The sequence below is a fragment of the Macrotis lagotis genome, chromosome 6, assembly GCF_037893015.1.
Source record: "Macrotis lagotis isolate mMagLag1 chromosome 6, bilby.v1.9.chrom.fasta, whole genome shotgun sequence".
NCBI lineage: Eukaryota > Metazoa > Chordata > Mammalia > Peramelemorphia > Peramelidae > Macrotis > Macrotis lagotis.
Window position 1 is genome coordinate 1803717 of NC_133663.1, and position 27825 is coordinate 1831541.

The 27825-nt window shown below is 52.4% G+C and overlaps 1 protein-coding gene across 2 annotated transcripts in view; it reads left to right on the plus strand.

The window, feature by feature from the left end:
• The window catches only part of ATP2A3 (ATPase sarcoplasmic/endoplasmic reticulum Ca2+ transporting 3), a 79266-nt gene that overhangs the window by 11165 nt on the left and 40276 nt on the right, over positions 1-27825 (plus strand). For both annotated transcript variants that reach the window (XM_074190552.1, XM_074190553.1), the window contains exons 2-8: positions 3613-3630; positions 4474-4556; positions 9882-9986; positions 10269-10407; positions 14654-14734; positions 16210-16295; positions 17178-17642. In XM_074190552.1, the coding sequence (XP_074046653.1) occupies positions 3613-3630; positions 4474-4556; positions 9882-9986; positions 10269-10407; positions 14654-14734; positions 16210-16295; positions 17178-17642 (977 nt within the window). The remainder of the gene's footprint in view (positions 1-3612; positions 3631-4473; positions 4557-9881; positions 9987-10268; positions 10408-14653; positions 14735-16209; positions 16296-17177; positions 17643-27825) is intronic.

The following is a 27825-nucleotide window of genomic DNA, read 5'->3' on the forward strand; positions in this document are numbered from 1 at the left end:
CTTTCTTCCTTCTCTCTTTATATCCCTTTCTTCCTCCCTCCCTCCCTTCCTTCCTCTCTCCCTTCCTTCTCCCTTCCATCCTTCCTTCCTTTCTTCCCTCCTTCCTTCCTTCCCTCCCTCCCTCCCTCCTTCCCTCCCTTCCTTCCTTCCTTCCTCCTTCCCTCCCTCCCTTCCTTCCTTCCTTCCTTCTTTCCTCCCTCCCTTCCTTCCTTCCTTCCTCCCTTCCTTCCTTCCTCCCTTCCTTCCTCCCTTCCTCCCTCCCTTCCTTTCTCCCTCCCTCCCTTCCTTTCTCCCTCCCTCCCTCCCTCCCTTCTTTCTTCCATCCTTCCTTCCTTTCTTCCCTCCTTCCTTCCCTCCCTCCCTTCCTTCCTCCCCTTCCTCCTTCCTTCCCTCCCTTCCTTCCTTCCTCCCTCCCTCCCTTCTTTCTTCCATCCTTCCTTCCCTCTCTCCCTTCCTTCCTTCCTCCCCTCCCTCCCTCCCTTCCTTCCTCCCTTCCTTCCTTCCTCCCTCCCTCCCTTCTTTCTTCCATCCTTCCTTCCCTCTCTCCCTTCCTTCCTTCCTCCCTCCCTCCCTTCTTTCTTCCATCCTTCCTTCCCTCTCTCCCTTCCTTCCTTCCTCCCCTCCCTCCCTCCCTCCCTTCCTTCCTCTCTCCCTTCCTTCTTTCTTCCATCCTTCCTTCCTTTCTTCCCTCCTTCCTTCCTTCCCTCCCTCCCTCCCTTCCTTCCTCCCCTTCCTCCTTCCCTCCCTCCCTTCCTTCCTTCCTTCCTTCTTTCCTCCCTCCCTTCCTCCCTTCCTTCCTCCCTTCCTTCCTTCCTCCCTTCCTTCCTCCCTCCCTCCCTTCCTTTCTCCCTCCCTCCCTTCCTTTCTCCCTCCCTCCCTCCCTCCCTTCTTTCTTCCATCCTTCCTTCCCTCCTTCCTTCCCTCCCTCCCTTCCTTCCTTCCTCCCCTTCCTCCTTCCCTCCCTCCCTTCCTTCCTTCTTTCCTCCCTCCCTCCCTCCCTCCCTTCCTTCCTCCCTTCCTTCCTTCCTTCCTCCCTCCCTTCTTTCTTCCATCCTTCCTTCCCTCTCTCCCTTCCTTCCTCCCTCCCTCCCTCCCTCCCTTCCTTCCTTCCTCCTTTCCTCCCTCCCTTCCTTCCTCCCTTCCTTCCTTCCTCCCTTCCTTCTCCTTCCTTCTTCCCATCTTTACAAAATCTGGGTCGCCCCAGTGCAGCCACATCAGTCTCTTTAGACACCTGGGACCTGGGCATGTTAGCCGTCTAGTGTGTGCAGGACAGTGCTATGGCAGAGATGAAGCTTGTCTGTGTGACCCCGGGGCAGAGCCAGGGCAGTCCAAGGCTGCAGAGATGTTAACTCATCAGAGGACACCCTTTAAGTTGAAAAGTGGAATGAGCTGCTGGGGGGGGGGGGCTGGGGGAAGGGAATGGTTGTGAGATCTTGAGCTGGGGGCTGGAAAACCCTTTCACTGACTAGGAATGCTATTTGAAGGACTTCCTGCCCTCTTGGGACTGGCTTTTGAGACATTCTAAGAGTACCATTTGCCTTCTTCCATGTTCATACTATCACTGGCCTTGCTGGGGACCCCAGAGAGCAGGGCTCTTTACTAATTTCACATTACATGAGCAAGCCCCAACAACAATTGTGCCTCTGATGGCTGGAATAACTCCTGAATTCCTGCCCCCCCAACCCTATGACCCCCAGCCACTGTTCAACTGACACAGTGCCAAGTGTCTCGCCAGTTTGCCCTCCCGATCCTTGCCAACCCTGCAGCAGAGCCAAGAGAGGCCTCCACTTCAGCTTGACAGCTTGGGATTAGGAGCTGGCGTGTCTGTTCTGGAATGATTGTGAAGGAATACATGAAATGTGGCCATATTTGGTGCTGTCCCAAAGGAGTTTCCAGGGATACCCGAAGTTTATTTCTGGCTCAATCTGCCACTTGGAAAAACCAGTGACTAAGGAGAGTTTGTCCTGTGCTTCTATCTTGTATCATTTCACTGAGATTCTTTCTTCATGGGAAGCAGCAGAGCTGGGAATTGTGGCCACTGGTCAGCCTGGACCATGCCCAGCATGGTCTCCATGGGCCAGTTCTCCCAACCAAGTACAGGGGGTCCATCAGCCTGTTTGAGGTACACTCTGTCCAACATTTGATCGAGAGGACCAATTTCAGGCAAAGGTTGTTAGCCACCTTGGGGTCTATATTTATTTTCCTTTCCCTCCTATTTCATTCAACCCAGGCTTAGATAAAGGATTATTTAGGGTCACCCTATGGTGGCTGGAAAAGTGTTGCTTAGCGAGTTGGAGCCCAACGTGTGCTGGGCTTGTTTCTCCTGCAATGATGTCATCAGCAGTTGTCCATGATGAACGCACTCGCATCCTCATTCATATCACTGCCTGCCTTGTTTGTCTGTTGACCCCATCGACACCTTATCATTTCCTACCAGGGGGAAGTCCTCTTGGCAGTTGTGGTGTGCTTTGGATGGATGCTTCTTAGCCCCCAAACATGAAGAAGAGTCCCCTTTTCTGGGTCTTCCATATCAAACTGGTCTGTGATAGGCTCGAGGGCAACCAGCCCCCCACCCGCTGTGATTCCCCTCTGTTTCTTTGGTATTTAAGGGAAGGTGGCTCATTACATTGTTGGGGGGTTAGACCAAGCCTGGTAATGCCCAAAGTTGCTTTGCCGGTTTCAAGGTGCTTCCAGGCTTTCTCAGCCCTGCAATGGTCTTAGGGCATGCAAAGTCCCTGCCATGACTCTAGCGGACATTTCCTTTCCTTTGGGTATCCTTCCCATAGTGCCCAAAGCTTGGGCAGACAGCTAGGCTTTTGATGATCATGAGCATCTTGTGCTCCTCCTGTTCGATGGGATTGCGATAGAAACCCTCCTTGGACAAGTTGTTTTTATGGACTGGTCAGTGGAGGTGACCTCTGAGCGTGGCCTGGAGGATGCTGCTCCTAGAAGATGGCTCTAGCCTGGCACCCCAACCCAAGCTTGCTTTCCCAGTGCAATATATTTGAAGAAGGCTTTTCATTTTCTAAAGTATGGAGATCATGAATATTTTAAGGACTTTTTCAATCCATTTTCTCTGCCTCTGGGGGCCATGGAGAACGAATGGGGCTGATATCTGTGACCCTTGATGGCAGGAGATGCTTCTCCTTCCCAAAGCTTCTCCAAGCTCATTTCCTTCACAAAACTTCTCGATTGCCTCTCCAAGGTGGTTCCTCCTTTTCTTTCTTTTTTTTTTTTTTGGTCTTCCATAAGGTGAAGTTTATTCAACGGTTACTGTATGCCACTTACTTTATAAATATCACTTTAACTGATCCTCACAATGACTCTTCATGGTATGATCCCCATTTTACAAATAAGGAAACAGAGGTGAAGTGATCAGTCCATGGTTCCACAGCTTGGACATACCTGAAGCAGGATTTGAACTCAGGGCTTCCTGTTCTGCGAGAGGTGGTGCCTCCTATGATCCTAGTCCCCTTCTCCCATGTTTGGGGCACCAGACTGGAAGCTACAGGAAGGCAGGACTGACTTTGTATCTCCCTCAGTACCTCCCTCAATAACATTCTCTTTTCTCTTTGCCGGTTTCTTTCCTGCACCTTGGCGGAAAACTCCCAGAGCTCCCAGCAGAGGAAGGTACGTGAGTCGAGGCAGCAGCTCCCTATGAACTTGGTTGTCCATTGTCCATCTGGGGAGGGGTGTGTGAAATGTCCATCCTGGCTAATGAGGAGCCCCAGTGGAAAAGAAAGGCACTTATTGGGCTTCTCCTGCCTTTTTCCTCTGGCCTTGGCCTGGCCAATTCAGCCTGTCCCCCTCCTCCACTCCCACAGACGATTTTGCTGACCTGCTGTGTAAAGGTCCTAAGCCTCAGTTTCCTCATCTTTAAAGAAGGAGAGCCGAACCTCTCCCCATTCCTGCCTGGGCAGAGGTGTGATGAAAGCCTTTGTGATCAGGGATGCAAAAGGACCCAGGGCTTCCTCCAGCCTTGGCCATTCAGTCAGAGGCCAACAGCAGACTTCTGAGAAATTGCTTTGGCCTGTTCTGGTCCTGGAGACCTGATGGTGAAACATCTCCCTCCTCTTTCTAGGGGAGCAAAGGGGTCTCTACTGTCTGCTGGTTAGGCTGAAGTATCTCCTCATCCTGAGGGAGGAGGGCTGAGGGCTGGGGTCGGAGCCAAGGGCAACAAACACTTTAACAATAATTAAATAATAATGATCACGCCCATTTAGAGAGCATGTTAAAGTTTGCAAAAAGACTGGCATCCATGACCTCACAGGATCTTCACACCCAGCTCTCATTACCACCACTTCATAGAAGGGAAACTGAGGCTGAGAGAGGCCAACAGCTCCATGTTCAGGGCTCTGTTGGGGATGGGGGTGGGGACAGAGGCAGGTGGCAGCCAGGCTCTTGGCCCCCGGGGATGGGGAGGAGGAGCGACTGTCCAGATTGGGGCTAGATGCAGGTTCCTTTGCTTTCCAGGGAAGTCCCTGTGGGAACTGGTGCTGGAGCAGTTTGATGACCTCCTAGTGCGCATCCTCCTCTTGGCTGCCTTCGTGTCCTTCGTGAGTCTGGCCACTGGGGATGTCTGGGTCAGGGGGAGGATGTAGGGTGCATTGCCTGCTGATAGGAGGTCAGGGAGTCAGGGTGCTGCTATCTTCCTAGGGGCTATGCACCCCTCCCAGGGTGGGGACCATGCAAGTGAGAGGTGGAGCCAAGTTACTTGCCCCTCCCTCATCCGGATGTAGAGGGAACCCCTACTTTCTCAGGCCCACAGGAAAGATTAGAGTTAGAAAATGGGGGGAGCCCGGGGACTGTGGCTTGCAGAAGGGACCCCAGCGGAGGTCATTGTGGTGGCAGGCTGGAGGCTGATGGGGGAGGGGGAGTCTTGGGCCAGCAGCTATTGTAGTGGTGCAGGTGTGAGGTGATGAGGGCCTGCAGGGACCACAGGGAGAAGAGATGCTGTGGAGCCAAAATCACAGCTCTTGGTGTCATCTTGGGTCTGGACATGAGAGATAATGAGGAATCCAGGGTCTTCTGGCCTGGGAGCCCTAGGGACTAGGAGAGTGGCAGGGAAGGTGGGAGAAGGGAAGGACTTGGGAGGAGGAGTAATCACCACATTCATGACCTAGAGTTAGGGGCACCCTTTGCCCGGGCACATGGCTTGTTGTGGCTTGGTTTGATGAGGCTCAGTCCACATGGTTGGGTAGAATCCAAGGTCCCTGAGCCTCAGTCAGAGCAGCTGTGCGGACAGTCCAGCCTCTGGACGCACCTTGCTTTGTGGATGGGGTCCTATCCCCTTCCAAAGGCCATCTGGAACATCTGGGCTGCTGTTTGCTGCCCTGGGTATGATGGAAGTAGGGTCCTTGGATTAGAATCTTTAGAGACAGAGGGAGGGAAGCCCAACCTGAGCCTCCACCCAGGATCGCAGATATGGCTCAGGAGAGGTCAGGGTTCCTCAGAGACCCTCTGTTCCAGGGATGGGGAAGAAGATGGGACAAGAAGGGGCTATTGCTAGTTCCCAGGTCAGAAAGGCCAAACTGGCAGGGAGCCCAGAGGCCTTGGAGGCCAACCTGCAGATGAGGAAATTGAGGCCTGGAGAGTGGAGGCCACACAGACTCTGGAGGTATTGGAACTGGGATTTAGACCTTAGACTGGACTGAATGAGATTGCGTGTGAATCACAGAAGCTCAGGCTGGACTATAGGCCAGTCTGGCAAATTCTCTGCACCCCCCCCAGGTGAGGGCCTCCTGGGTTGCCAGACCATCAGTCGGGAAGCACTGGCATCTACCTCTTTGGCACAGGCATCTACCAAAGGACTGGGACAGATGCTGGGCCTCTGGAAGCAGGCAGGAACAGGCTATTTGCCTGGGAAATGAGAGGTTCCCTGGAGAGTGGGACAAGTCACATTTTGGGGGAATGAGAAATCTCTGTGGAGCAGATCTGGTGAAGCCCAGTCGCAGGCAAAGGAGGCAGCTTAACAAGCAAAGAAATGCAAATGCCCAGTTACTCCTCCCTGCTGGCTCTGCTCCTTCCCCTCCGCCAGGCTGCCTGCCCCGGGATCAGAGATGCAAATGCTCCCACCCCTCCCCCTCAGACCTGCTGCCTGCACCAGCCAACCTTTAACCTTGGGGATCCACTTCCCCATCTATCTAGACCTGGGGGGTCTCTCTGGAGGAAGGGGTCTGGCCCTCACAAACAGCGCCCAGCTTGTGGTCCATCCGCTTCCAGGTGGCTACTGCTGTTTTCCCTTCCCTCTCTCTCCCTTGACCCAGCCTCTTGACTAACCACAGACACATTCTGCCTCCATGTTTCCTTCTTTCTGTGCCCCTGACCCTCTGAGCCTCCTCTTGCCCTCAGACCCTCTGACCATCTCTCCTGGACTATCTGCCCCCCCCCCCCCCCCCATGTTCCACAGGCTCCCTGGCTCCCTATTGCCTCAGGATCAGATCCGACTCCTTCCCATTGTGGTCCCAGCAAACTTTCTAGCAGTGCTTCCCTTCCCTTCCCTTCTTGCATCCTCAGACCTGGCTGAACTCACTTCTTTTCTTCTTCCAAACAGGTAGTTGTTAAATGTTTCCTGTGTGTCAGGCTGTGTGTTTAGTGCTTCTAAGTAGAATCTTCTGGGACCCTCCTGTAGCAGGGCATCTCTTATCTCGGTGCTTTTGCCTGGACTGCCCTCCCTTCACTCCTCCGCCCCTTAGAAGCTTGACCTTCCTGTAGAACTCATCAGCACCTTCCCCACGAAGCTTTCAGACCCTCCCCCTGAGGAATTTAGCTTTGCCTTTCCCTCCTTGGAAGGAACATGCCCGCCCTCTCCAAGCAGAGAGCCATGTGGAGGAAATGCGACCTGACTGGCTAAACGTAGCAGGGACTAGGGAATCAGTAAGGCTCTTGAGCAGACTAATGAAAGCGGTCTTCTCCAGAGACCACTCCTGAGGTCTGTCTTTGGAGCTGTCTGAATCTCTCACAGAAGCAGGCCCGGGCCTGGGAGGAGGCACTGAGCCTCCGTCTTTGAGTGGGAGGAAGGGCTGACATGGAATCAAAGATTCCATGGACAGGAGCACGGAGTTCCTGAAGCCCAGTTCCTCACTGACACCAAGGGATGGGAGGTGACGTGTCTAAGGTCATGTGGAGTGGAAGTAGCTGGACTGGGGGTCCTGACAGGGAGACCCCTGCTAGGTCCTTTTCCTTCTCCTTGACTCTCCCACACCTCATTCCGGAGAGCCTAACACAGAGGTGAGCAGACCTTCTGACAACTTGGAAACAGCTTTGACCCCAGTGGTGTTAGGAATCAGTCATGGGTCGGGTGGAGAGGCAGGGGACGGTGAAGGAGCTGACCTGAGCCTGAGCTCCTGGCTCTGTTTTATCTGATGTGACCCTTGATTAGTCTTCTCTAACCCCAGCACCTTCTCTGTGACATTCTCCCATTTTGTGGACTCCTTCATGGTCCAGTGGAAGGAGGACTAGGTTGTGGAGTTCACATTCTGGCTCTGCCATTTATGACTTCAGGCAAAGCAATGGACCTCTTTGGAAACCTCAATTTCCTTATCTAAAAGTGGGAGGTTGGAATGAGGTGGAGACTGGGGCCTCTGAGGTCCCTTTCAGCTTGAACCTAGGATCTAAGCTTCTGTGAAATCTGAATGGCATGATTTAGAAGGGACGCATGGCCAGCTTTTTATTATTTAGTTTCTGTCTCTTGCCTCTCCGCCTAGACTGTTATCTCCTTGAAGCAGGTACTGTGGCGCCCCACACAGGACCCAATATTAAGTTGGCTTCATCCTTGGTAAAGACATAGTTTGATCTATTGATACAGAGGAGAGAATAGATTGTAGAGCTCATGGAGGGCAGGCAGGGAGCTTGAGGAGAGCCCTGTGTCTGTGTTCCTCTCAGGGATAACACCCAAGGAGGAAGAGCTCTTGAGAGAGAGATGCTCATTCTCTTTGTCTCCAGCCTGATGCTGTGTACATGAGGATGTAACTGTCTGTGTATGTTGGTGTCTGTGTCTGTCTGTCTGTCTATGGGTCTGTTAATTTGTTTTTGTATCTGTATCTGTGTCTGGGTCTGTGCCTGTGTCTGTGTGTCTGTGTGTCTGTGGCTGTGTCTATGTCTGTGTCTGTGTCTGTGTTTCTGTTCATTCCTGTGTTTGTCTGTCTCTATGTGGAGCTGTAGGGCCTGAGTGGGAATCCAGGCTCTGTCTCTTATCCCTGTGTGACTTTGGATCAGTTATTTTCTTTGTCTGAACATCCGTTCTCTCATCGGTTAAAAGAGGGAATGGAAGCTCACTCCCTCCTCAGATGAGTTGCTTTTCTTTCTTGCAGCTAGTCTGCCCTTGAGGAGTGGCGTTCCCTCATGGAGCCTCTTCTTGCTCCTCTACTTTTCCTTCTTGCTTATCATCTCGTGGTGCTTGATGCTCCTATTTGCGTTCCTTCCTGTTCAGTTTTTATGGTGACTTTGGTTACTTAGGTTGTTTAGGTTACTTAGGGATCGGTGGTTTCCTGCATTTAGCCTTTCTTTCTCCTTAGCTTCTGCTAATAAGAGCAGTACTTAAATAAACCTTTTTGTCCCTAAAAAATAAAAATAAAAATAAATAAAAGAGGGTATGGGTCTATCTGTGCTTTGAGTCTCCCCACCTTCATGGACTCTGTTTACCCCTGATGTTTTCTGGGATAGCCAGGATTGGCATTCCCTTCCCTCTCACCTGCACTATTGTCTTGGCAAAGCATTCAGCGCAAACCAAGCCCACCACCACCTGGCAGCCACTCCTACTGCCTGGCCTGGCAAACTCTCTTCCGGTCCCTCTCCCTAACACCACAGGCCTCTGTTTATATTCAGCCAGGGCTGCGGTGTCCCTAAGCCTGGTCGGCCTTATATGGTGACAGACTGGAACAGTGGAGTCACAACAATTGGTTTGACTCCCAGTCCTCCTTCAATTTGCCGTCTGACCATAACTTCATCCCTGAATTTCTCTGGGTTCTTTTTCTTCCTCTTTCCCTAGCCCATCCTTGAAGTGATGGGAATGGACTTTGACATCGGAGATCCCCTTCAGCCCTGGCCTTCTTGGAGCTTTGGGAAGGTCCTCTCTGGAGCCTCCCATGAAGTCTTCCTTGGCTGCTTGCAGGCTCTAGGTGGCTTCTTTGTTATCTTTTGGCCTCCTAATCTCTCATAGTCTGTTCTTGTATACGTTGAGTGTCCCCTCAGTCACTGGTGGAGGTTTATCCGGGACCTGGCTTTCTAGTCAGCCATCCTCATGGTCTGTATTTTCTTTCTGGCCATATTGCACCTCTTCTGTCTCCCTTGCTCCTTTGCTGGACAGTCCTGGATCCTTGTGTCAGGCCCCCCAGGGACCTTCAGGTTTCCCCCTCTCCTAAGCCTCTCTTAGGTATCAAGGCTAAGACTGTGTGGGTTTTGGTGGCTGGTGTTTACCTGCCAGAAGCCCCTGGGAGAGACCCTAGGCTGAGGGCTGGGGGGAGACAGACACCAGGAGATGGCTTACATCAAGTTCAAGCTTGGAGGAGTCCAGGGCAGCCCTGCCAGGTTAGTGCCAGGTTATCATAGACATTTGACAAGTGAGGAAACCGAGCCCTCGCAGAAGTGATAGTCAAAGGGACCCCAGCCGAGAAGCATCCAGCCTGGGAGGCAGCTGCTCCCTATGGACCTCAGAGGCCCAGAGAAGGAAGGCCAGGAAAGGCACGATGGAAAAGTTATGGGTTTCTTTGATCCAGGGCCCTTCTTAGTCACTTAGATTTAGGACCAGACCCTACCTGGACTGGAACCTCTTTGCCCAGGATGACTTCGGCCCCCACTGCCCCTTGCTCACTTATGTGATTGTGTGTTTGTGGGCCCATGTGTGTTCATGTATGTGACGACACCTGCTTCTGCCTCTGCAGATCCTGGCCTGGTTTGAGGAGGGTGAGGAGACCGTAACAGCCTTTGTGGAGCCCATGGTGATCATCCTTATTCTCATCGCCAATGCTGTTGTCGGGGTGTGGCAGGTGGGTAAGGGGCCAGGCTCTTTGGCCCCCTGAGCTCTCAGAATCCCCCAGCCCTGGCAGTGCTGATGGCCCTAAAGACCCAAAACACCTGGGGATGTTGGTGGCCTTTGTCCTGGGACATCACTTTCTGCCCTGTCCCCAGGGCTGCCCCCAGCTGAAACTGGAGTAACTAGCATACCCCCTCCCCATTCTATACTCCGCCCAGAGCTCCTGGGGTCAATCCCCCCTCTCCCCAGCCCCAACCTCACTAGTGACCTGAACAGGATCTCTTTGTACTGGCAGGAGAGAAACGCAGAAAGTGCCATTGAGGCCTTGAAAGAATATGAACCTGAGATGGGAAAGGTGATCCGCATGGACCGCAAGGGAGTGCAGAGGATCCGGGCTCGGGATATCGTCCCCGGAGACATTGTAGAAGTGGCAGGTATGGATCAAGGGTTCTACATGTGTGTGTGCGTGCATGTATGTGCTGGCATGTGTCTGTGGGGGGTGGGTCCCTGCAGCCTTGGAGTGGAGCAGGGACTGGAACCCTGTCCGGCAGGCCCAGGATAACTGCAGACTTGACAGGGGCCCGGAGGAGGGCTGACTCCATTGCTCTTAGACCCACCGCTGAGTGATGCGTCCTGAGCCCCTCCCTGACCTCCCAAACCAGATCTGAGGCCTCTCACAAGAGAAACTACTTCAGGGACAGTGGGCAGAGGTGCCCAGGGTTGGGCACTGCCAGGGAAGGGCATCTCTGGCCTGCTGGCCTGCCCTCCCTGGTCATCGCCCAGCCCAAGGCCTCTCCCAAGAGAAGCTGCCCAAGCCCCGCGGAGTGGTTTATGGGAAAGAGGGGGGAGGGGGCCTGGTGTTTGCTGTGGCGACAGCCCAGTGGGGCCAGGGTTGTCAGCTCCTGACAATGAGCCGGGGAAAGGCTTCCTCTGCTCTGCTCCTTCCCGGATCTGGGGGGGTGGGGGGGCCGCCTCACATTTTCCACTCACTTGACTTAGCTGAGGCCCCATGTCGTGACCTGAATCAAACTGTTCATGTCTGAAAAGAAGAAAACACCCCCTGCCCCCAGCTCCCTCCTCTCCCAGGCCCCCTTCCCCTAGGTCCTCCCTCCCAGTTCCCCCTCCCCCCCAAATCTTTCCTTCCCTAGATCCCCACTCACAGCTCCCTCCGCCCCAGGTCCACCTTCCCCCAAGTCCACCTACTCGGCTTCCTCCTTCCCCAACTCCCCCCCCCCCCATTTCCCTCCCCTCTCTCCCAACTCCCCCCTCCTCCAGGTCTCCCTCCCCTGGGCCCACCTTCCCCTAGGCCCTCCCTCCCAGGTCCCTTCTCCCCCAATTCCCCCTCCCCCAACTCCTCCCTTCCCCCATTCCCCTTCAGTTCTGATTTCTCTTCAAGGCCCAAAGTGCCAGGGAACCAGAGCTAAGACTGGAGCTGGGGGTCTGGGGAGGATCCCAGCTCTGATCTTAACTAGTCATTCTCCAACACCTGTTTGGGCTGCCTCAGTTTCCTCCTCTGTAAAAAGGCATTGCCCAAATGTGATCTCTCAGGTTCTCCTTAATCCTTTGATCTCTGATTTCCGTCCTTTTCTGAGGGGCAGGGCACAGTGGGCTTCCAGGGCCAGTGAGCTCAGAGCCAACCTCCTGCCATCTCTGCTGGATGCCTTGTCAGCCTTGGGCTCTGTCCTTGCTGATTTTCCCAGAGGCAATGGGTGTTGCCAGGTGGACATACAGGTAGAAATCTTGTTCTGAGCAGGACCAGAATCCAGTGTGCTTGCGACTGAGAGGAGAGGCCGGGGATGGAGTGAGTGGTTTTGCTTGGGTCCTGGGTCCCACCTTCACTCTGGGGTTCCCCTGAGACTCAGTCTCAAGCTTCTCCTCTCCTCTCCATACCAGCTCTCTCAGTGATCTTGTCAGTCCCCGTGGATTCAATGACCATCTCCTGGGGAGAGGGAACCCCACAGACTGATCTACCCAGCCTGCAGCCCTCTCAACCTCCCAGATGCCAAAGCTGATGTCTCAGACATCCCAGACTCACCATGGCTGAGGCAGAACTGTCTTTTCTCTCCAGTCCTCCCCTTTCCGGGCTTCCCCAGCTCCTGCTGAGAGCCCCACCACTCTCCTAGACACCCCTCCCCTATTCTTACCTCCCCTGCTCTCTCCCCTTCCATGCTTGGTCTACCCACCCACCCAAGCTTTCTTGAGGATGCCCTACTTTCCTGGCTTAGCCTCCTTCAGGCTTTCATCCCCTCATACCAGGACCATTTCTCCAGGCTCTCCATCATCCACCTAGGCCTAGACTCTCCAGTTCATCTCTCATGCAATTGCCAAATAGAGACCCCCTAAAGCAGGTTCACAGCAGAGAGGTCTCCTGGTGTGCTTGGATTCAACACAGTCTCATCTCTTTGCAACCAAAAACTGTGCTTTTTGATTCCAATGGATGGAGGACTGGACTTGGAACCAGAAAGATGCCTCTTGCTGAGATCAAACTTAGCCTCAGATGCTTAATAGTTCTATGGCCCTGGGCAAATCACTTCACCCTGGTTGCCTCAGTTTCCTCCTCTGTAAAATGAGTTAGAAAAGAAAATGGCAATCCACTTCATTATCTTTGCTAAGAAAATCCCAAATGGTGTCACAGAGAATTGGTCATGACTGAAATGACTGCTTGGAGCTCCTTTGTGGGCTCTAAAGTCTGGCCAGTCTAGCCTGTGGAGTGTTCTGCATACACAATCCCCCAACCCCCATCTTCATTCCTCCCCTCCCTCCCCACCATCTCTGTCTTATAGACCCCAGTTCCCAGTCATGTCCACCTCAAGTCCTGTCAGGCATATTCCAGGGTGGGGTTGGAGATCCAGTGGGAGCTGATGAAGGGACCTGCGCTTAGGGTTGGAGAGCCAGGTAGCTGTTGAGGCTTGGAGGCCATGGGCTGAGTAGGGAACAGAACCAGGAGTGAGCAGCAGCTCCAATCCCCTGGGGCCAAGACTTCTGGAGCCCTTCCTTAGCTAGTGTGTGGCCTGCAGCTGGAGACACCAAGGCAGGGAGTTCAGATCAAGAAGGAGCCTTTATGTCAATCTTCAGAGTCTTCCAGCCAGTTAATAGGACTCAGCAGTCTATTGGCCCTCCAACCAGGGGCAAACCCACAGCTGTGTTGTCCTGACAGAGTCCAGGGCAGGTGCTTGCAAAGCTCAGACTGGAAGGGCATCACTCTGAATTTGCTTTGGGAACTCTGAAAGCTCTCAATTTTCTAACCTGACCTATCCCTAAGATCCCCAAAGAGTACAGTACTCAGAATTCAGCAACAGAATCTGGGGACTACAAAACAGGCCTCCCCAAGGGTCAGATAGTTCCTTCCAAAGTGTGCAGAATCTGATCCTCACACAAAGTTCTAATTTCGGAAGAAAAGCTGAAACGAATAAGTAAAGGGAAAAAAAAGAACCCCCCCCCCCAAAGAGCTATTGTGGTGACAGGGAGCTGAAGACAGAAATCCAAAAGAAGAGACCCTCAAACTTTTATAAGCAGAGCCTCTTGTGCTTGGGCACAGATTTGATGAGAACATCTGGAAGGGATGAAGTAAGAGTGAAAAAAAAGATTGTAAAAAAGATTTTATCAATCGAGCAATGAGACCTCTAGAGGAAAAAACTGGAAAAGAAACGAGAGTTTTGAAGGATACTTGGAAGGAGAAATAACATCTTGGCTTGAGAGGCTCAAGCAACAGATTCTTTGAAAACTAGACTGAACCAGATGGAGACATACATTCCTAGAGACAGCGGAGAGGTCCCAACAAAGCTAAAAGTCTGAACAAATGAATGGAAATTGATGGTCCGAGGCTGACTCTGTGTCCATTCTCCCTGATGCCTCCCCTGATGTCAATCTAACATCTTCCCCTAAGGGCCTACATGGGGAGCTTATGAATGGCCACGGATGAGTGTGATCCAGAATCGGCTGCAATCAGCATCATTGAAGGGAATGACTACATCAAAGAGATCCTGATCCATCTGCAGAGTCAGGGGCCCAGTGTGGACCCCAGAATAGGGCCCTGTGGCCTTTTGGGGGCTTGTTGGGAAAGGGCTTCTGCCCTGGGAGACAGCTTTTCTCAGAGTTTCCCCCATTTCCTTTGGTTCTGTGTGGAAATAGCAACCTGTTGAATCTGGAAGGGGCTTTGGGGGACACCAGGTTGGTCTCCCTCTTTTTAAAGAGCCAATAGCTGAGGTCCAGAGGATGTGCAGGATGCAGCATGGTTGGGCCTTGGAACCAGGCATCCTGACTCCCTTCAGCTCTCTTCCTAGCTAGTCATGAGACCCCCATCTAGAGCCAGAATAGAACTTGGAGGCACCTTGAGTCCAACTCTCAGGCTTGCGTGGTGAATTCAGAGACTTGCTTCAGAAAGGTGGCTTTGCCCCAGGACACAGGATTTTTGGGCCAGAGCCACATGACTTCAGAGCCAGAGCCCCTCCATTTTACAGAAGAGGAAAGAGGGACCAGGAGATGGAGGAAGAGACCTACCCAAGGACATTCAGAGCTCAGAAGAGGGTCCAAGGCTCATGCTGTCCAGAGGATGGTGGCGGGGGAGGGGTTTAGAGTATGGGGGCCTATGCAGGACTGAGGAGCAGTGGGGGGATCCCTCCTGACCAAGGCTCTTCTCTCTCTCTCTCTCTCTCTCTCTCTCCTCTCCTCTCCTTACAGTTGGGGACAAGGTACCAGCTGACATTCGCCTCATTGAGATCAAGTCCACCACCCTCCGAGTAGATCAGTCCATCCTGACAGGTGAGGATACAGCCTAGGACAGGGAGGGCCAAAGGGCAGCTCAGATATCTTTTCCATCAGCCTTGGAGCAGACCATGATCCCCAGTGCTGAGTTTCCAGTCAGACCCATCTCTAGTTACCTTCTCCTATTGCCAGATGGAAGGAAGACTTGGGGCTGAGCCGCGGTTCACCAGCTAGGTTCTCATTCAGGGATGACAGACAGCCCAGGGAATGAGAGATCAGATGTAGGACTGTGGCCTTCTCTGTTCCCCAGGCTGCACCACTGGAGGGGGCTGTGCTGAATGGAGCAGCCTCCTTGGTGGGTCCCCTTTGTTCTGCCAGGCCCAGAATTCCTTGGCAGCTAATTTGGGGTAACTCTGGGGAGGAGGGGGCAGGGAGGATCATGTGGGAAGCAACCTGTTTGGATGCTGCTGTGACCTCTCCCCACCTACCCCCATCAGGACCAGCAGAGAAGCCCCCTCTGAAGCAGGGCCTGGGCAGGGGGCATGTGATGGTAGAAGCTGTTAGAGCACACTTCCACTTCCATAGACTGAACTGGGATTAGAGATCTCCTCTTGGCTAAGCCAAGAGCTGGCTGCAAGTCTGGCTGTAGGACTTGAGCAAGGAAGCCTATCTGGGCCTCAGGACAGGACCAGGTGATGTCTGGGATGCTCCAGTGGATCATCCTTCTCTGGTCTCCAGCTCAGATTCAGTTCCTCTTAACAGGCAGGAAGCCGGGGCAGGAAGGTTCCCCAGAGTGGCCCAAGTGACCCCTGATCCAAGGGTGGAGGCTGCTGAGGACTGCTAATCACCTTGTCCCAGCCAGAAGGGGTACTTGATAGGAAAGGGCTTCTGAGGATTGTTCTACAGTGTCCCCAAGAATCTTATGTCTGAGTATTGGCACCCCTACTCTGTGGAAAAACATTCATTAAGCACCTAATGTATTCAGGACCCAAGGCTGGCTTCTGAGGATAGAAAGATGAATGATCAGAACTGGTGGGAGCTTAGTTGCACCCGACCAAGGAGCCTTTCCTGAGGATCACCAGGACCAGAGGCCATGGAGCCTCTGTTTAGAGCCTTCCAGGAACAGGGAGCTCACCTCCCTTCCCTGGCAGGCCAGGTCATTCTAGGGCCTGAATCTGTCCCAGCAGCTCTCCACCCCATGATTTTCCCTCCAAGACTGTGCCAGTAAGGTGAATCCCTTCTTCATACAGATACACATACATGGTTCTGATGCCTTCTCTTACAAAGAAGAGGTTATTATTAAAACTTCTGCCAGCATTCTGGTGGGCAGGGGAGGGTGGAGATGAAGGTCCAAGGTGGACAGCAGAGGAGATATCAGACAAGAGGGGAAACCAAAGCCCACAGGAGATATCTCTGAACTTTCCACACCTCCTGCCTGAAGCCCGTCTGAGACCCTGGTAGTGGTTTGGGAAATGTCAGGGTAGAACTGTCCTTGCCAAGTTTGGAAGTTTGGGGTGTCTGTATGTGTGCAGGTGAATCCATGTCTGTTCTCAAGCACACTGACCCCATCCCCGACCCCCGGGCTGTGAACCAGGACAAGAAGAACATGCTGTTCTCGGTGAGTCTGTGCTCATGGTCCTGCTTGGGGCTCCACAGGAGGCTGGAGGGAGCTTCCAGAAGAGAGTGGCCTAGTGATGGAGGGCGGACTAGGACTGGGGATCCAAGGCTCCCCAGAATATCTGTCAGAAAAGTCATTGTCTAGTTAGTTCCTCTACCTGTCTGGCCTTCACTTAGGCTCTGCCCTGGGGCCTCCAGCACTAAGCACTCCCCTCTGGCCAAGAGTGATGATAGCAAGGTGGAGGGTCCCTATTTTATAAAGAACTGGAGGCCCTAAAGGGCAAGTGATGAGAGCCACTGGGGAGCCCCTCCTTTGCTCTGGCTTAGGAATGACTGCTCTGGGGTCTCCCTCATCCTGCCTCAGCCCACTGCTGGCCTGTGCTGAGGGGCAGAATCCCAGACTAGGGCAGCAGAGGAGTATTACACTGGAAGATCCCATTGGTCTTGGCCAAGGGTCTGCCTCCTCAGATTCCTCCCCTGTAATGGGATGGGCCTGGAGTCTATGTCAGTCCTTCTGGCCTTGAAGAAGGGCCATGATCCCCTGTTCTGGACCCACTGAGAGCTCCTTGTGTGACCACACTACTCTTCTCTTCCTGGGATGCCTGTTGTGCCAGTGGACCAGAAGCCAGAACTCTAGAGCTGGCAGGTCATTCTTTCCAACTTAGACAATTGAGACCAGAAGGACCCAGACATGTGCCTAGGACAGTGCAGAGTGGGCTCTTCTGTTCTATTTCAGTGTTTGCCACTAGGTGATGCCCGGTGATGCCCCCGGGGTCGGCACTGTCATTCCAGCCCAGGGGTCAGAAGGAAGGGCGCTGGCCTTTCTGGGGTAGACTTGGCTGGGGCCTCTCCCTGCCAGCTGCTGAGAGCTCTTGGCTTCCAGGGCACCAACATCGCTTCAGGCAAGGCTGTAGGTGTAGTCGTCGCCACAGGGGTATACACGGAGATTGGTAAGATCCGCAACCAAATGGTGGCCACGGAGCCAGAGAAGACCCCATTGCAGCAGAAGCTGGATGAGTTCAGCCAGCAGCTGTCCAAGGTCATCTCCATGATCTGCGTGGCAGTCTGGGCCATCAACATCAACCACTTCAGTGACCCCGTCCATGGTGGCTCCTGGCTCCGTGGTGCCATCTACTACTTCAAAATCGCGGTTGCCTTAGCTGTGGCAGCCATTCCCGAAGGGCTCCCTGCAGTCATCACCACCTGCCTGGCACTAGGAACCCGGCGGATGGCCAAGAAAAATGCCATTGTCCGCAGCTTGCCTTCTGTGGAGACCTTGGGCTGCACCTCCATCATTTGCTCTGACAAGACTGGGACCCTGACCACCAACCAGATGTCCGTTTGCCGGGTAAGTGTCTGGGGCCTGGTCCCTAGCCCCTGTGCTGTTGCCTCCTCCTTCTCCTCCTCTTCCTCCTCCTTTCTTGCCTTTCTCTGACGAGAGCTTTTTAGGGCCTGTAAATGGTGTGTCTAGGTCATTGAGGGGTAGATAGGAGTCACAACAGATAGTGTACTGGCCCTGGAGTCAGGAGGACCTGAGTTCAAATCTGGTTTTGGACAGTCACTTAGCGGTGTAACACTCAGCCAGTCATTTCACCCTATTTGCCTCAGTTTCTTCATCTGTGAAATAAACTGGAGAAGGAAATGGTAAACTGCTTCAGTATCTCTGCCAAGAAACCTCTAAATGGGGAGTTGATAAATCAGACCCAACTGAACAATAGCAACAGGTCATTGGGGTCAGTACTTAAGTAGGCACCCAGCAAAGACTTATGGAGTTGATTGGCTTAGTGTAACCTAGAATAGGGACAGTTTGGAGTCCCTTCCCCAAACACACAAGTTTGCTGTTCCATCTGGCTGTAGTCCCTCTCTCTCTTTCTCTCTCTGTCTGTCTCTGTCTCTCTGTCTCTCTGTCTGTCTGTCTGTCTCTCTCTCTCTGTCTCTCTGTCTCTCTCTCTCTCTCTCTCTCTCTCTCTCTCTCTCTCTCTCTCGACTGGGAAATCTGTATTTCTTAGACCAAAAGCTGGCAGTCTGAGAGGTGGGGAAGGTGGAGGAGAGAGGCAGGAGAGCTGGCTGTGTAGGCCATTCTGTCCCAACTTTCAGGCTTTTTTTGGGGGGGAAGGGATTTCATTCTGCTTTTGGTTAGAAAGTGAGGTCTTCTTTGGTGTGACGGGATAGGAATTAGGGAGGGGTTATAAGGATAAAGGACTTCAACCTGACCAGTTTATGCTCTGCTTATAATTCTGAGCTCCTGGCCTGGAGGAGCTAAGTAACCTCTGGTGAGCTGCCTACACCCACCTCTGAAGGGCTGAGAGAGAGAGATGTGGTGGTGGCAGGGCTAACTTTGCGTGTCAGATTCTGTGGCTGTCCACTGGTGCTGGGGGCAGCTTTGTGTGTCTGGTTCTGTGGCTGATCTGGTTTCTTTGGCTGTCCACTGGTGGCAGGGGACAGCTTTGTGTGTCTGGTTCTGTGGCTGTCCGCAGCTGGCGGGGGCAGCTTTGAGGATCTGGTTCTGTGGCTGTCCACTAGTGGCAGGGCTAACTTTGTGTGTCGGATTCTGTGGCTGTCCACAGTTGGCAGGGGCAACATTGAGGATCTGGTTCTGTGGCTGTCCCCTGGTGGCGGGGGCAGCTTTGCATGTCTGGTTCTGTGGCTGTCCTTCAGAAGGCTGTGGGTGGACAGGACAAGACATGCTTTGACCTCGGGATCACCTTGAGACCAAGAGGCCAGGCTGGACCTGGGCCTTTTTAGACCCAAAAGAGACAGTTTCAGGTCCTTTAAAGGGCCCATTCAATGACAAACTTCCCTTTTCAATTAGTCGCAGCATATCCCTTAAGGACCTCCCTGAGCTGGCAACATTCCATTAACCCCTGCTGGGAGGGCTGTGGATGACTCCCGCATGCTGTGACCTCTGTTCTTGTTCTCTTTAGTGAGAGGAAGGCCCTGGGGAATCCTCTGTGACCCCAGCCAGGCCCTGGGGAGGTCAGGGAACCCAGGACTTGGGAGTCATTGTGTCCTGCTCCCTGGGGCTAGTCTGGGTGGGTCCTTCCTGGTCATGATTGGAAGGATGATGTTTCAGTGACAAATATTTTTGTGGGAATTAAAAGCTTTCTTGACAATAACAAATATGCTTTGAGAATGGGGAAACTGGTTCCAGGATACCTCCTCTGCACCCCTGGGAGAACTTGGCCTTGTTCCTTCTTTCCTGGGGGGGCGGAGGGGTTGTTTGTTTTTCTCTCTTCTGACTCTTTCCCTGTGGGGAAAAGAGCTCAGATCTTGGACTCCAAAGAACTTTGAGTGAGACTCAGTTTGGTCATGGAGCCATAGTGCCTGGGGGAGGGAACTTTGTTGTGGTTCATGCATCTCCCCCCACAGCACCTAGCTCAGAGCTAGACGACCACGGTAGGGGGGAAATAATGACCTGATTTCTTGGGGAGGCCAGTTGACCTGGAGAAAATGGAATAAGCTGATAGTGAGTTCAACGAAGATTTAACCACTGTTCATTACCCATGAAGTGTGAGCCCTTGGGACAAGTCCCTGACTGTGAGCCTGTGTCCATGCAGAGGGGGTTGCGGGCAGAGGAGACCCTAGGGAGAGCAGGGCAAGGAAGAGCAAAGACTCTGGGACGAGGGAACACCAGAGGCTTCCTTTCCTGTGGCTGGAGGTCTGGAGCATCCTGTGTTCACAGAGAGGGTGGGGACTCTGGGAGAGGGGCGGGTGTGACTCTGTGGTCTCTGAGGGCCTTGCCAGGATAGGGAATGCTCTCTCGAGGCTCACTGTCCAAGAGCAAGGACTTCTCAGGACTCCAGAGGTATTCCTGTGGGATTGGGATTCTCTTCTCTGCTGCCATCGGTCCAGGCCACCATGCTGGGAATGGAGGCCAGCCCAGTAACATCCTTAGCTTTTACACTGGGATACTGCTTTTGAAGAAAGGACAAGTACAAGTCTTTTCCCCCAAGCCCTGGGGGTGTCCTTTCATGTGGGGAGTCTTGGGGAGAATGGGCTCGAACTTCCTGTGATTATCACAAAGCACCAACACCATCCCATTCCTATGCAATGCATCATGCCTTCCAGAAGAATGCTGGGCTCAGCCAAGGATGGGCTGGCTCCAGAGGGCATTCCTGGACTCAGAGGGCATTCCTGGACCCAGAGGGCATTCCTGGACTCAGAGGGCATTCCTGGACCCAGAGGGCATTCCTGGACCCAGAGGGCATTCCTGGACCCAGAGGACATTTCTGCTTTCAGAGGGCCTTGGTGTTTGGTTGGCTATAGGAGTGCCATGGGATCCTGGTACCAGGATAGCTGGTCCTCTTGACCATCCCAATACCTAAGGTCCTGCCTCCAGGCCCTTCCCCTAAATGAAAGAATGGAGACTGAGGCAGGTAAAGGACTGGGGTCCCAGGTCAACTTCAGATGGGGAGGTGGTCCAAGGTCTCTTCTTTTGTAGAGAATAGAGGCCAAACAGAGGTCTAGGTCAAAGGAAGTCACTTGTTGGGGTTCAAAGAGCCAGATCTGTTGTAGCATGTCTACACATGCTCCGAAGTTCACGCAAGGGGCTTCCAGGGCTCTCCAGACCCCTTGGGCTCTCCCCAGTTTGAAATGATTTGCTCCAGAAACACTCTTTGAGCTCCCAAGAATAACTTTGGGGTCTCCAGTTCAGAGAACTGCACTCAAGTTTTGACTCCCTGAGGCTGCGGCCACGTGGTCTTTGTGCCTGTACCCCCCACATCCTGTGTTTAGGACTGGTCTGACTCAGCCTGGTCCAGTGGTGGAGCCACAGGAATGGAAGGAAACAAATGCTTGTAGATCATGTAATGTTTGACCCAGAAGTTTCCTACGGGTTATCTTGGACTATCAGCTGGCAGCCGCCCAGTGACTGGCGCCTTGGGCTGCCCCCAGAGATGGAGGGCGGCTCCCAAGCAGTTCTAACTTTCCCTTAAAAAGCTTATGGAACTGAGCTGACCAGCTTCTTGTTGCCATTAGTCCAATGAGGGGCCCAGGAGCTATAGGGCACTGCCTGCTCCTCCCCTCCCCTCCCCAGCACTGGAAGAGGACAGGGGCTGCTGGCCCACTCTGGGGTCAGCCATGCCTAGGGAATGGGAGCTGCCTGAATGCTCAGGATGGACCCTTGGACCTGTTGGCTTGGGGGCTCCTGGCCTGACTGGCCAGCCTAGGAGACTGTGGGCAGAAGGCAGCCAGTGTCTGGCAACCAGACCAGAGGCACCTGCACACATCTTCAGTGAGGAAGCACCTGCTTCCCTCCCCTCCCCTGCCCCATGGCAGAGACCGTTGGTTCCTCTTGGAGCCAGGCTAGGCTGGGCCCCTATTTACCTCCTAGGAGTTCCCTGGGCAGGGAGCCGAAGGCATTGTTCCCACCCTCCTCTGGGGCCCAGCTGCTCAATGTTGACCTTGGCAGATGGTGGCTGCCTGGGCGGGGTGCCCTTCTGACCAAGGCCACCTTAGCAGGAGAGCAGGGGGGTCCTGGCCCTGCCCCCCCACAGCAGATACCTGGAGCCCGAGGGACCCTCAATCAGGCCATCCCTCCCCTCTTCTTCATGTCTTTGGCCTTCCTCCTTGGGCCTGACACCTTGGCCCAGAGAGAGCTTTGCATGAAGTCAAGTATGATGCCAGTCTCTCGTCTCCTTTCCAGCCCCCCTCTCCCTACCTCATTGGTCTTGCTATCCATAGACCCCTAGTTCAGCAGCTGGCTGTGCCCTCCAAGAGCTTACTTTCTTTTGGGGAGACAACATGCACCCAGGCTATTTGGGGGGGGGGCTCCCACAGTTCTCTGTGTCCTGGATTTACCTTCCTCAGAATGGAGGTGTTCTTACTTATGGAAAGGACTTGCTGTTGGAATAAATATGTGTTAACCTTCCCAGAGTTTGTCCTAACCAGGGACAAATGGCAGAGGGTTGGGCCTTAAGGAAGACAGCCAACACATTTACTGAGATTTTTCTAAGTGGAGATTTCTGCTGCTGTGTCAGGGTGGGGTGGAGGCAGCCCTTCATGGCAGAGGCCTGCTAGTCGTACTTAAATAAATAGCCTTGCCCTCCAGCTCACTGCTCACAAGGGGAAAGGGGGATAGAAGGACAGTTGGGATACCTGAAGAGTCTTGTGAGATGACTAGGCTTCCAAGAGGTGGAGGTCCTGGTCTGGAGACAGTCCAAAAGGCTCGGAGGTGGGAGATGGGTCTTCTTAATGAAAGCTTGTGAAAGGGAAGGAGGCCCCGTTAAGCTGGAAGATGGGAGGGTTGGGGCAGTTAAGTGGAAAGAGCGCCCACCCTAGAGTCAGGAGAACCTGAGTTCAAATCCAGTCTCAGATACCTCTTCACTGTGTGATCCTGGGCAAGTCATTTAACCCCAGTTCCCTCCAAAAAAAGAAAGGGCTTTTGGAGGGTTGCTGAGACTGAGGCTGTTAACCCTTGTGTGGTGAAGCCCTTGTGTCATGAGAACAGGGTTATGATTATCCTCATTTTTACTTGAAGAAATACTCTCAGAAGTTGGGTGATTCGTGTACGGTCCCCTAGCTGGAAGTGTCTGTCTGGGGCAGAATCTGAACCCAGGACTTCTTGGCTCCAAGGCCAGCTGGGCCTATGTCACACCAAGAATGAAAACTTCCCTTTGGAGCAGGGGAGGGGGAGTTAGAAAACTCTGCTACTACTGCTGCTTCCGTTGACTTAGAGAAGTCCGGGGAGGCTGCCTGCACTTGGGGGGAGCCGAGGGGCTTGAGGAGGGAGGAGAAGAAAGAAGCTGGTTCGGGGCCTGGAGGTCGAGGCTGGGCCAGGGCCTCTTGTCCCAAGGGCAGCTCTGAGCCTGAGCCCCCTTTCCCAGTCACCAGATCCCCCAGCTCTGGTTACAGGAAGAGCCAAGACAAATTATTCATTTGCTGCTCAGTCTCTTCCCTTGGAACTTTCCCAGATGTTCCATGAGACTCTGGCCTGAGTGACCCGGAGGAGGAGGAGGAGAGGGGGAAGCTCATGGGCTTGCCCTTTTCTGACCTACCGCCCAGCTGTTCTGTCTGGGTCTGCTCAGCATCCTTTACCTCATCTTCGCTCCCCCTTCTAGGGTGCTCTCCTCACGGTCCCTCCCCTCTCGCCTCTCTCCTCTGGGAGCTAGGGGAGTTCAGCTATTTCCATTGAACAGATGAGGAAATGGAGGCCTGGAGGGGCCAATTTACTCCAAAGCACACTGCTCGAAAGTGTCAGAGATGGGATTTGAACCCAGATCTCTGTTGAAGCACATCACTATTTCCAGGAAGGAGGCAGAGGACAAACAGAAAGAGTGGCGGGCCAAGTCGTGCCCGTGGCAGAGGCTTGGGCCACTGCCCTGCCTGGGTGTTCACCAATTTCCTGTGGTCAAAGATCATATCCTGTGCTCTGTAGCTCAGCTAGGCCACCTCTGCTCCAGGCCTAGCCTGTTCACCAAGTGTTTCCTTGCTTCTCGAGCTCTAACCAAATCCTCCCTGGGAGCTCTTGCAGCCGGGCCTAGCTGCCTCTCCCCGGCTCTCAGCCTTTTGCATATTCTGCCTCATAACTGAGAGATGCTTCTGGCAGGCAGCCTCCAGTGGTTTCCTGTTGCACCTAGTCTCTCAACCAGACTTGCTCTCCTCCCTCCCCCAGGCCCCAAAGGGAAGACCCTGCCCCTTCCGGCCCCTCCTGTCCCTCTCATCCCCTCCCCCACCGCACCCCAGTAACTACTCAGTGAAGACTTGAGTGATCCTTCAAGGGGCTGAATGAATGAATTGGAAGCCCGGGGATGAAGACACAGGAGGGGAAGGAGGAAGAGGAGGAGGAAGAGAATGAGGAGGTGGGAAGAAGGAGGAAGAAGAAGAGGAGGTACAGATGGATGAGGAGGAGGAGGGAGAAGGAGAGGAGCCCTTATCTCACCTGAGACATTCTTTTCTTAAAATTTTTAAAAAATCTATTTTTCCAATTATATGCGAAGGTAGTTTTTAACATTCATTTTTGTAAAATTTTCTCCCTTCCACTCTTTCTTCCCCCGAGCCCTAAGCTAGCAGGTGATCTGATAGAGTTGTACATGCACGATCATGTTAAACAGATTTCCATTAGTCATGTTATGATAGAAGAATCAGAACAAAAGGGAAAAACCACGAGAAAGAGAAAACAAAAAGCAAATTTTACAAAGGGAGCATGTCTTAGTTTGCATTCGGATCTATGTTTCTTTGGGGGTGACATTTTCCATCACAGTCTTTTAGAATGAACTGTCCTGGATCGCTGACCTGCAGAGAGGAGCCTAGTCCTTCACAACTGATGTTACAGCTGCTGTTGCTGTGGACAATGTTCTCCTGGTTCTGCTCCCTTCTCTCTGCATCAGTTCATGCCAGTCTTTCCAGGCTTTTCTGAAGTCCACCCGTTCATGATTTCTTCTAGAATAATAGTGTTCCATCACATTCATGTACCACAGCTTGTTCAGTCATTCCCCAATTGATGGACATCCCCTCAGTTTCCAATTCTTTGCCACCATGAAAAGAGCTGCTAGGAATATTTTTGAAAATGTGGGTCTTTCCCCTCTTAGTGATGATCTCTTTGGGATACAGACCTAGTAATATCATCTGAAACATTCTGAATGATCAGCAGCCAAACAGTCCTGACTGCCCTTTTGAAAAATTGTCTTTGGCTTCCCCTGATTGATTAAAGGGCAAGGTCACCTAATCCTAGAACCCCAGGGGCTCCAGAGTCCACCCTCCCACCCAGAAAGGACCCTCAGCTATGACATCCTCCAGAGGTGGCCATCCAGTCTCTCTAACACTTTTGAATGGGCAGCTTCCTACCATTACCTTGCTAATTTTATTTCTATAAAATATATTAATATTTATTTATTTATTAATTTAATTTGCTAATTTTATTATTATTCTTTGGATTAAGTTGGCTTTTTTGACAGCCCCATGTTCACTCACTTATGAACTCTGGCCTTGGTCCTCATCAGACTCATCTGAAGTTCTGTGGTCAGTCCTGGACACCCTAAAAGACATGGTGTCCAGAGGAAGGTAGTCCAAGTATCAAAGGGCCTTGAGTTCCAAGTTTTCAAGTCAACAAGCATGTTCCTATCTATGCGCTGGACCCTGGGCTCACCACTGAGGACCCAAAGGAAGACAAAAGAGGGTCCCTTCCCTCAAGAAGCTTGCCTCTAATACACTAAACTCTAGATAGGCTAAATTGGGGGTGATCTCAGAGGGAAGCACCGGCACTGACTGAGGGGGGTTGGAAAAGTCTCCGTGAAGTAGTTCAGATTTTTTCTGGGACTTGAAGCCAGGAGAACCAGGAGGTGTGGAGGAGGGAGAGTCTTTCAGGCAGGGTGGGAGGGGATAGTTAGAGATGGGTGATGGAGGGTCTTGTTGATGGAACAAGCCAGAAGGCCAGGGGTCACTAGTCAGGTGGAAGAAGACTGGAAAGGGAAGAGGGGACAGTTATGAAGGACTTTGAATGCCAAACAGAATTTCACACTTGTCTTGGAGTGATAGGGACCCACAGGAGTTTACTGAGTGGGAGAGAAGGGGGTGACATACTCAGACCTGAGCTTCAGGAAGATCACTTTAGAGGCTGAATGGAGGATGAACTGGAGGAGGGAGAGATCCCCAGCAGCTTCTGCCACAGTCGAGGCATGAGGGTCTGCCCCACCAGAGAGGGGCAGAGTCAGAGGAGAAGGAGTGTCTTTGAGAGATGGTGCAAAGCCTAAGTTGTTACCTTGATGACAGCTTGGCTAGGGAGGATGAGAGTGTGAGGAGGCCAGGCTTGTGAGCCTGGAGGTTGGGAGAATGGACAGTGATAGGAAGGTTGCTTCTAAGATGTCTATAGAACACTCATTTGGAGATGTCCAAGAGATTTCTGGAGATGCTAGTCTGGAGGGAGGAGAGAGCTTTGGGCTAGATAAGTAGATCTGAGAATTGTCAGTATAGAAATGGTCATTGAGGGCTGTGGGAACTGATGATACCATCAAGTAAAGACTGTCCCCTGTGGGCCTCAGTTTCCCCAGCTGGTCAAGGGGTATTCTAATGGTCATGCCTTGTCTTAGCAGCACCTTTAGAGGGCAGTGGGTGATCCGTGCACACTCTGATTGGGAAGGAACTTCCTGGAGGTTGGTGAGCAGTACTTGAGGTATCCCAGGTGATCCTGTCTTTGCCTTAATCCCTGCCCCACTCTCAGCCCTCTCAGACTCTCCCACCCCTAGCCTGAGGAGTTTTTAAGCTCACCAAGGTTTCTTGGCTCTTGTTGGACAGGTGACCTTTGCATTCCGGGCTCTGTCCTCAGTTCCAATAATTAACAAAGGCTTGGGAGGGCCTGAGGGGTGCTGGGGAGAGGAGCCGGGCCCCAGAGCTGCTTCCTCCTAGGCCTTTCCCTGGAGCCAGCGGGATTCCTCCCAGCCTTATAAGGACAGAAGCCCCAGCTGGCTTCACTGGGAGTCCGAGGGCTGGCCCTATGCCAGCCGCCTGTGCAAAGGAGCTGGGCTGGCTTGGAAACTGCTCTCCTATCCTGTTTATGGATGAATGTGCAGCTACTTCCTCCTGGCTGTTTGTCACAAATGTAAACGGTCCTTTCATTCTCCTTGGAGAGACCCAGCTGCTGCCTCTCCAGTCCAAGGCCCCTACTTAACAGTTGAGGGCAAAGAGGTGGCCCCAGCTGCTCTTCCTGGGTTCTCCCTAGAGAAGCCCTTTTCACCCCATTCAGACACCTAAGAACTAGCTTCTGCTTGTTTCCCCTCTCTCTTTCTGTCTCTCTTTTTGTTTCTGTTTCTCTCTGTCTTTCTCTCTCTCTGTCTTTCTCTCCCCTACCTTCCTTCACTCTTTTCCTTTCTTCTTTCCCTCCTTCCTTCATTCCTTTCCTTCCTTTCTTCATTTGTTTGTTCTTTCTTCCTTTCTCCCACTTCCCTTCTCCCTTCAAACATTTATTTTTAAATTTTATTATTTATTTTTAGCATTTTCTTGTTAAAATTTTGAGTTTTATATCCCCCCCCCCCCTCCCACCAGCCCAACAGATAGATAATCTGTCTGTCTATATTCCTCCCTCTTTGAACCAATTCTGATGAGAGTAAGGTTCAGGCATTGCTACCACCATCCCCTCACCCATTTTTCCTTGCACACCTCTTTTATGTGAGAAAAATTCCCTTCTATCTTTTCCTTTCCCTTTCTCTTTGTGCATCCCTCTTTCTTGCCCTGATATTTCTTTTTTAGAGACCCTCCCAATATAATATCAAAATATCAATTATGCACATGAAGTCACACAAATCATATTAGCCACATTGAAAAAAAAGAGCAAAACACGGAGAAGATTATACTTCAATTTGCACTCAGAGACCATCAGTTCTCTCTCTGGAGGTAGAGAGCATTTTGCATCATAGGTTCTTTGGAATTGTCTTGCATTCATCTTAATGAGAATAGCTAAGGTTTCCACAACTGATCATTATTACAATATTGCTGTTATAGTGCAAGGGCATTTCCCGGTTCTTCAGTTTACTTTGCATCAGTTCATGTAAGTCTTCCCATGTTTTTTCTGAAACTATCCCTTACATTTCCATCACATG